Raw genomic sequence first — 9,232 nt, 5'->3', positions numbered from 1 at the left:
AGACTGAATGCTTCCCGCAGCAGCAATGCCTTTTTTTCCCCACACTGCCTGATAACAGGTAGGAGATTACAGCCTCTGACTGGCAGGGGCTCAAAACTACAATCACAACTTTTTATTCATGGTCATTCATTGTGATATAAATTAGTGACATTTTCCTCCCAAATCCTCATGGTTCTGTGCTGTTGGTATTTGGTCGCCTATCTGATTACCAGCAGTGCAGCGCATCAAATGAGCCGCGTCAATTAACGATAATGACGGGAGTCTGACGCAGCAGCAGGATGATGTATTCGCGCAGATTTTCAGTCCTAAATATCAAACATGTTTGATATGATCGGGACGGCCCCGATGAGGCTTTGAGCAGATCGGGAGGGTTAAGATTGGATCTGCAAACAGCTCACACTACAAGATAATCGGTGCCGAAAGTCGGGCCCGACAAGCTTGGCAAGCTGCCTGCCAGGCCAGATTTCTCCTCCGATTCTCGGGAGGTGTGAATCGGGCATAAATCGTCCCGAAAATCGTGTAGTGTGAGCCAGCCTTAACAGGTGTCTAGTGCAAAAGCAATCAATCCCCGATCAGCTCGATTTGTCAGCTATGATTTGTTCCTTTTTTTCTTTCCCTCTTTGTCTCACACTGTCTATGTATTAACACAAAACAGTAAAAAAGAAAGAAAAACGAGGGATCAGAGCAGCATTTTGTAAACAAACCGCGTCACTGGGTGGCAACGGCAATGGAACCCTATGGAGCCCAAGTGGCGCTAGGCGTGAGTGTCTGCTCTAGCCCTTGACTGTTTACATTTTAAAAACTGCGACAGTTCACACAACTTTAACACGACATGTATATATTACACACATCAAACTCTTGAGCTAATTCTGCTCTCACTCAGAATGTCAAAATATAAGCGATGTCATGTATAGTTTTTGAGATATTAACGTTTGTTTGGCACAACTCATACTATTAACTGCCGCAGGGTTCCGCATTTCTGGGTGGCAAGTGACGTCACGCTGATTCGTCCTATATCATATCAATATGAAAACAATAGACGATATTTATTATATTGGCTACAATTCAAAGCAGAACCGTCAAAACAGGAAAGGCAGAGATATTACTGCCGGGTTTGATGCAGGCACGGGGCAGCAGCTTCTTCTCACGGGGCGACGGAGCATTTCTGAGGAGAAAACAGAACATCACATTGCCTCAAATATCAGATTTAAGACGAGATGAAAAAGTTGCGCCACTAAGAACAATCTAAATGTGTTAGTTAGTTTTGCTAAGCCGTTTTGATGGAGCAAAAATTCGTTAAAACATTGTTAATTTACCGTTTTTCTTGTGCATTTGAGAGCATGTTAGCAGCAGGAGCTCTTCATGAAGGCTGATGAGGCTCTGGCGCGTGCGTACTATGGCTCTGGTCCAGCGTCATCAAACAGGAAACAGGAAATGGATATTCAAACAAAACTTTATTAGCAACTCACACGACGACATCCATCCATGCTGTGTTTATCTTGCTGCAAGTCAAGTTGTCAGATCTGAGTTACGAAACGTTTTTTTTTACCATTACGTGCGTGACAGTCCGAGCAAACGTTTGTCTTTTGTAAAGCTTGACTTGGTGAGTCGTTCTGTAATAACATCAACGCTAACTTGCTTTGAATTGCTAAGTTTTCATTCACCGATAAGCTAACCTCTAAAGATGTCTGTACCCACTGCTAGCCCTAGCATGATGTGGATGTTGCCATAGATGTTGCTGCGTGCTGCTGAGAAGTTCACACTATGTGTTCATTATTACTTTAGTTAGAGGTTCATTCATAGCGAGCCCAAATATTGAGGTAATTGTAGTAAGACTGCAACATTTAGCACAGCACAGCTTGACATTTTCTGATGCAATTCATGCCAATCAAGTGAAAACGGTTTCTTGTGATTTTTTATGTTTGTTTGAAGAGCAGTCCATCTGAAGATGCTTCTCCGGACCTTGTGGTTCAGACTGGGAGTGCAGCGGCCAGTGGACAGGAGGCAGGTCTGCCTGTTTGCCTCGGCCAGCCTCTCCCATCCTACTCAGGGACACGCGTGTGAATCCCAACCTAGGACTCTTTCCACCTGGCCTGCCTCAAGGATGTGTCCAAGGAGCTGTTACTATGGGTTAAGACGTTTCAGTAGCGCCCTGGCTGACCCTTGGGTGCAGACTAGCTGTAGGAGTAGACCAGAGCGCCCGTATTCAACAAACCTCGTCAAATCAGTTTTAAAATCCAGTTTGAAACCAGTGACAATTCCTGCAAAGAGGGTTCCCAAAGGGCCGAGAACGAAACAACCATCCAGAACCAACCAGCCTTCCCAGGATGAGGACAAGGTGCTTCAGCCAATCATCATTCAGATGAGTGATTGATCCGTCTCTCTATTGGTGTATTGCTCATTGATTGATTGCTACAGTCAAGCCTGTCTTTCCCTGTAGGATATGATGCAGTGTATTGCCTTTGCAACAGCAGATCAGTATCATTTGCCAACGCTTTGCCATGACTTGGTCAACCATGGTTTCCATGAAGTGGATTTACCTAGAGGTATGACTGAAAATTATTCACAAGTTACAACTTTCTGGGGATGGAACTGTGATACTGTCTGTATACTGCAGGAAACAATTAAACACACATTCTTTGGGCGTCCGGGTAGTGTAGCGGTTGATTCCCTGCCTACCAACACGAGGGTCGCAGGTTCGCGCCCCCCTCCCCCCGTGTTACCTCCGGCTTGGTCGGGCGTCCATACAGGCACGATTGGCTGTGTCTGCGGGTGGGAAGCCGGATTAAGGGCATGTGTCCTGGTGGCTGCGCCAGCGCCTCCTCTGATCGGTCGGGCGGAAGGGAACTGGTGTGAATAGCGTGATCCTCCCACGTGCTACGTCCTGCCGGTGAAGCTCCCCACTGTCAGGTGAAAAGTAGTCTCACGTAGTCAGACCCACCGTCGACGTCATCAAGCTTCCAGCGAGACTAGGTGAAAAGAGGCGGCTGGCAACTGCGCATGTGTCGGAGGAAGCATGGTGCTAGTCTACGGCTCTCCCCAGATCGGCAGAGGGTGGAGCAGCGACCGGGGCAGCAGGGGGGGCAAATTGGCCAAGTACAATTGGGGAGAAAATGGGAGGGGGGGGGGGGGGTTCAGAAATAAAAACCACATTCTTTCATAATCATGTTTTAATTTCAGATGCCTCGAATGCGCTGGTGATATTGACAGAGATGGCAGCGAAACCGGACGACGATGCCCTCATGTTCTTCTTCAGGTAGAACTTTGTCATAGACCAGCATTTTAGAAAGGCTTTGTACTGGACATGAAATTGTCAGACACTAAAATGTGTCTGCAAAACGATGTTCTGGTCATGTTTGCATCATGGACTGACGTTCCCAATCTAACATTTCAGGGAAGGCTCAGTAGTTTTCTGGAATGTCGAGGACAAAATGGTAAAAAGTTGCTCTTATATTTCCTTCACTATAATTGTTGCCTTATTTATTTTCTACCGTAGCGTTATTCTGCCTCACTGTCTTCACAGATGAAGAAAGTGCTGAGGATATTGGAGCGTCATGAGATCCAGCCATATGAAGTAGCGTTAGTGCACTGGGAAAACGAAGAGATCAACTACACCGTTGGAGAGTATGTTCTATCTGCTAGTTGTTCCCTTTTGGTTTTGTTCATTTTTGCGCTCCCAGAATTGCTGTAGGTTTTTGTAATATTTGAAGCATTTCCCCCCCAGGGCAAATTCAAAGCTCGAGCGTGGCAACTTCGTTCTGAGCAACAAGATAGATCTACATGAAGCCGTTTTGGAGAAGTATGCGTTTTCAAATGCATTATGCTTATCAGGTGAATAGCTACACTTCAACTATACATTTACAAATGTACAGCTATCAGTGTTTCCCCTAGAAAAAATTTCAGGCCTGGAGGGATTTCGAAACGTACGCCGACCGCAACGGTGGGGGCCCTCGCTGGCGACGCTAAACTTTTAGCTAACCTGTTGACACACGTTGACAGGTTTTGGAACAGCCCCGCACGCTGGCACGATGCTCCTAAGAGCAAAATGCTTATTGTTTTGAATGATTTGGCGTCTTCTATTACTGTCAGTAATAGAAGACGCTTACTGTCAACACCAGTATTGTTGTATTGTAATAATATGCCATAAAGGTTTATTGAAATTTTGGGGAGAGCAGGAAAGAAAAAAGAAAAAGCATTTTTTTTTTCTAGCCTGGCGGGGGCGCTGTTGGCCTGGCGGGCCCGCCAGGCCTGTAGAATGGTAGGGGAAACACTAGCTATTAATACAGTTTGGCGAAGCCGAAGCGCTTTCCTCAGCCTGTTCCCCCAATCTAACCTCTTGGTCTTGTTGTTGTTTTTCTCTTCCAGTGAAGCTGGCGATATGGGAGGTGTCATTAGACAACTTTGTAGAGTCAATTCAATCAATTCCAGAGGTACCGTGGACACTAAAATCAACCACGAAAATTATGAATAATAATTGATTGTGATGGATGTTTGAGTATGGGCCAAAGCATGCCGATAGGATTTATTATTCTGGAACCCTCAGTGTGCGCTAACAGTGTTGGGAGTAACTGGTTACTAAGTAGCACATTACTGTAATTCCACTACTTTTTTTTGCAGTAACTAGTAATCTAATTACTTTTTGAGAGAAGTAACTAACGAATTATTACTACATTTTCAGTAAATTGCCCAACACTGCATATCTGTTGTGTTTTATTGTTTCACTGCTTTTCATCATAGTGATAATGGGTACAATGATAGATAAAAATGTGACAGTTGTCTTGTCCCACACTGTGCCGCGGCAATACTAAAATGACGTGTGTGCATTGTAGCAAAAATAAAGTAACACAAAGGTTACTTTCCCTAGTAACTATTATGACTATTATTATGCAGTAATTCGTAAAGCAATTCAATTACATTTTGAGAAAAGTAACTAACTAATTTAGGGATGCACGATATATCGGCAATCATATCGGTATCGGCCGATGTTAGTCATTTTTTAACATATCGTATCGGTCCGATGTTGCAATGTTAATATCGGTTATCGGTATCAGCCAAATTCTTCACATTGAGATGAAATAATCCAGTAAATCTATGATTTATGGGCTTTTACAAATGCTTTTGAAATAAAGAAATGCATTACTTTTTCAAATTCAGTGTTTACATGTGTTTTTCAGTATGTACAAAATTTTATTATCATAGAAATGTGTTTTTATACAGATCATATCGACATCGGTAAATATCGGTTATCGGCCATAATGGCAATGTTAATATCGGTTATCGGCATCGGCCAAAATTTTCATATCGGTGCATCCCTAAACTAATTAGTCATTACTAATTTTCAGAGACTTGCCCAACGCTGGTCGCTAATGTCCTAATTTTGTTTTCCCCACACACAGACGCTGAAGTCTGGTAAAAGAGTGAAGTTGTCTTCGGCAGAGGTCATGCAGAAGATAGGAGAGCTCTTTGCACTGAGGTGAATTGAGTTTGCTCTAAGTATCAGTTCACAGCAGCGGATTTAGGATTTGCAACATCTCTATTTTTGTCTTAGCGGTTTTCAACAACCAAAAGCTTTGTGTCAGTTTGAAATAGTATTTGGAAAATAATTATTTACATGTTTAAACCAGCTTGCATTTACCAGATGGCTATTTTTTATAATCTGCATCAGGACTAACTTTCTTCATAGCAGATTTGATCTGTCAGGCCTGGGAGCAAAGACAGAACATTTTGTTTAGAGAGTGATGTAATGATCTGTTTTGTTGTTTGAGCAGTATGTTGACTTGCGACTTGTGTTGACTTAAATGTACCAATGTAGCGCTGGTTTATGTTGTATTTCGGTTGTCTTATAAGCCTATGAGGGTTGGGCACCTTAGGGTGCATGACACAAAAATAAATCAAATCAAATCATTCAGGTTGTCAGCAAAGTTACCAATAACAGAAATGTATTGACTTCCATATACTTTTTTTTGCCTAAGCTTTTTAGCCTACCAAATTTTTTATTATCTGATTACATGTGACAACCGAATCTAGTAAAGCTAAAACCTATAACCCTGAGTTTTTTTTTTTTTTTTTTTTTTTTAATGGAATATGATTTTCAACATTTTCTATATTTCATGTTAAGATTTTCTAACCAAAGCCTTTGTATTTATCTTGAACTCTGATATAACACAGACACTGTATAAACCTGAGGTCGGACCTGCTCATGACACCTGATTTCTACTGGGACCGAGAAAACCTGGAAAAGCTTTATGACAAGACCTGCCAGTTCCTCAGCATCAACCGCAGAGTCAATGTAATTAAAGCTAATATACCCTAGTAATAATGTTTCCTCCGACACATGCACAGTTGCCAGCCGCTTTCTTTTCACCTGACAGCGGGGAGCTTCCCCCGGCAGGACGTAGCACGTGGGAGGGATCACGCTATTCCCACCAGTTCCCTTCCGCCCCGAACAGGTGTCCCGACCGACCAGAGGAGGCGCTAGTGCAGCGACCAGGACACATACCCTCAATCCGACTCAGCACCCACAGCCACAGCCAATCGTGCCTGTATTGGACGCCCGACCAAGCCCGGAGGTAACACGGGGGCGCGAACCTGCGACCCTCGTGTTGGTAGGCAGGGAATCTACCGCTACACTACCCGGATGCGCTGTCATGTGAAGTATTACTAAAGCTCTGCGTCTGGTAGATTTAGTTTAGTTGTATTTTGAGTGACATTGTAACTCAGATTGTACCTTGTTACTTACCTTCTTACCCTGCCAAAGTGGCTAGTAAAGTCGAAAAATACACAAGATACAGTCAGAACTGTCCAGCATTTGGCCGGTGGCTCGTGTTGATCTCTCATTCCGTTTGACAGTGATGGTCAGAGGTAATTGCTTTGTTTCTGAGTTTGACTTTTGGAAGTGCTCTCTGGACCCTAGAAACGCTTTCTGTGTTTCAGGTTATGAATGAGAAGCTGGAACATTGCACACAGTTGACAGACCTCATGAGGAGCCACCTGAGTGAGAAGCACAGCTTGAGGTTAGAGTGGATGATCATCATCCTGATCACCATTGAGGTAAGAAGGATCGCACTCTTTTTTTTTTCTTCTTTTTCTCCCCCCCCCCCCATTTTTTATCCCATTTTATCCCCCATTAGTGCTCATTTGATTTCTCAATCCTGGTTGCTGCTCCACCCTCTGCCGATCTGGGGAGAGCCGAGACTGGCTCCATGCTTCCTCCGAGACATGGGCAGTTAGCCAGCCGCTTCTTTTCACCTGACAGAGGAAGCTTCACCGGTAGGACATAGCACGTGGGAGGTTCACGCTATTCCAACCAGTTCCCCTCCCTCTGAACAGGCGCCCTTAACGACCAGAGGAGGAACCACATTAGCAACCAGGATATTGCATGTTTTTGTGAAGGGGGTTCCTATATCGCACTCTTTTGACACACCTTGTCTGATATTTCTGTATGACTTTTGCTATTTTGCTTTCACTGAAGGCAATTTTTTAAACTTGACAAAAGTGGTCTTTTTAACAGCTCCCTCCATTGAACCTTTATTCATCCAGAGATGTCTTGCTGAGCATACTGGCTCTTCTGAAGCAACACCCTGCTTCACGTTCATATTCATAGTACCTTCCACAAGCCTGGGATCTACACCTGGGAACCAATCTTCCACTGTTGGCCACTGAGCAGTGCCACTGCAGCAGTTGGGCAAAAAGTGCCTTGCTCAAGAGCAGGTCTGCAGTAGTTATTTAATGAGGGGAGAGCATTATTCATTAACTTTCTCTGGCCATATTGCCCTTGATGTTTTGGGATTTAAGCTGGTGACCTTCTAGTCACAATCCAAATGTAATAACCAATTTGACGGGGCGTCCGGGTAGCGTAGCAGTAGATTCCCTGCCTACCAACACGAGGGTCGCAGGTTCGCGCCCCCGTGTTACCTCCGGCTGGTGTCTGCGGGTGGGAAACCCGATTGTGGGTATGTGTCCTGGTCGCTGCACTAGCGCCTCCTCTGGTCAGTCTGGTCTGGTCGGGGTGGAAGGGAAGTGGTGGGAATAGCGTGATCCTCCCACGTGCTACATCCTGTCAGTGAAACTCCCCGCTGTCAGGTGAAAAGAAGCGGCTGGCAACTGCACATGTCGGAGGAAGCATGGTGCTAGTCTACGGCTCTCCCCAGATCGGCAGAGGGTGGAGCAGCGACCGTGGCAGCAGGGGGGGGAATTCACCAAGTAAAATCAGAAAAATAGAATAACCAATTTGATGCCACAGGCCTAAAACCTTACGTTACAGTGGTCCTTTTTTGTTTGTAAAAATATATACAGTCTTTGCAAACCCTAACTTCTGTTGTTTCGCTTTCATTGAAGGTTCTGTTTGAACTTGGAAGAATGATCTTCTAAACAAAACATCCACAACAGAGAAATGACTAGAAGCTGCACTACACAAAGCTCAGTCATGTGATGTCTTCTGGAAGCATATGAGATCATGGAACGGACCCAAATGTTTATGACCTTTCCACAACATGCGCTATATATACAGTATATATATATATATGTGTGTGTGTATATATATATATATATTATGTATGTATGTATGTATATATATATATATATATATATATATATATATATATATATATATATATATATATATATATATATATACATACATAATATATATATATATATACACACACACATATATATATATATACTGTATATATATATGTGTGTGTGTATATATATATATATTATGTATGTATGTATGTATATATATATATATATATATATATATATATATATATATATATATATATATTTAAGCAATATCACATGAGAGGGAGTGCGGTTGTTGGCTAATATTGGCACTGCTGTGATTCGGTCGCAGGCACGAGGCCGCAGGCCGAGTGCCGAAGATAATCACAGCAGTGCCAATATTAGCCAACAACCGCACTCCCTCATGTGATATTGCTTTTATACAACAGTTCTATTAAACAAAGCTGATTAAAAAAATGACAAAAAGCTGAGAAAATATATGATTTCTGTATTTATTCCTCCGCCAACAAAAATAGTCCCCTCACCTTTCTGCTTTGCTGAAAATGTAGCCTAATCAGCCTAATTAACTGCAGGCTGTCTACTTTACTACTGTCTACTCTACAGCTGTGAAGCGTTTTGTTGATTAGGGCAGCTGTGAAGCGGAGTGATCTACACACAGTGAAGCGCCAGTGCATTATCATGAAATAACGGCACTCGTAGGATCCCT

The 9,232-nt window shown here is 43.3% G+C and overlaps 2 protein-coding genes across 3 annotated transcripts in view; one reads left to right on the top strand and one right to left on the bottom strand.

The window, feature by feature from the left end:
• LOC310773952 (uncharacterized protein) overlaps positions 1-1,382 on the bottom strand; it is an 18,251-nt gene extending 16,869 nt beyond the window's left edge. For both annotated transcript variants that reach the window (XM_083633989.1, XM_083633990.1), the window contains exons 1-2: positions 1,317-1,382; positions 1,078-1,165 (exon numbers count right to left, since the gene is read on the bottom strand). In XM_083633989.1, coding sequence (XP_083490115.1) covers positions 1,078-1,165; positions 1,317-1,342 — 114 coding nt within the window. In that variant the 5' untranslated portion in view covers positions 1,343-1,382. The remainder of the gene's footprint in view (positions 1-1,077; positions 1,166-1,316) is intronic.
• Positions 1,383-1,948: 566 nt separating this feature from the next.
• Positions 1,949-8,462, top strand: rmnd1 (required for meiotic nuclear division 1 homolog; the record flags this gene model as incomplete). Its single annotated transcript, XM_083634303.1, has 12 exons — positions 1,949-2,008; positions 2,270-2,338; positions 2,444-2,546; positions 3,181-3,256; positions 3,395-3,434; positions 3,524-3,624; positions 3,725-3,831; positions 4,366-4,430; positions 5,397-5,473; positions 6,169-6,289; positions 6,934-7,050; positions 8,338-8,462. 12 exons carry the CDS (start codon positions 1,949-1,951, stop codon positions 8,368-8,370), a joined length of 969 nt encoding a protein of 322 aa, XP_083490429.1. The 3' UTR covers positions 8,371-8,462.
• Positions 8,463-9,232: the final 770 nt, after the last annotated feature.

The sequence above is a fragment of the Poromitra crassiceps genome, assembly GCF_964638095.1.
Source record: "Poromitra crassiceps genome assembly, chromosome: 3".
In the NCBI taxonomy this organism is placed as follows: Eukaryota; Metazoa; Chordata; class Actinopteri; order Beryciformes; family Melamphaidae; genus Poromitra; species Poromitra crassiceps.
Note: the sequence above shows the minus strand (reverse complement) of the source record. Positions and strands in the feature narration are given on the sequence as shown.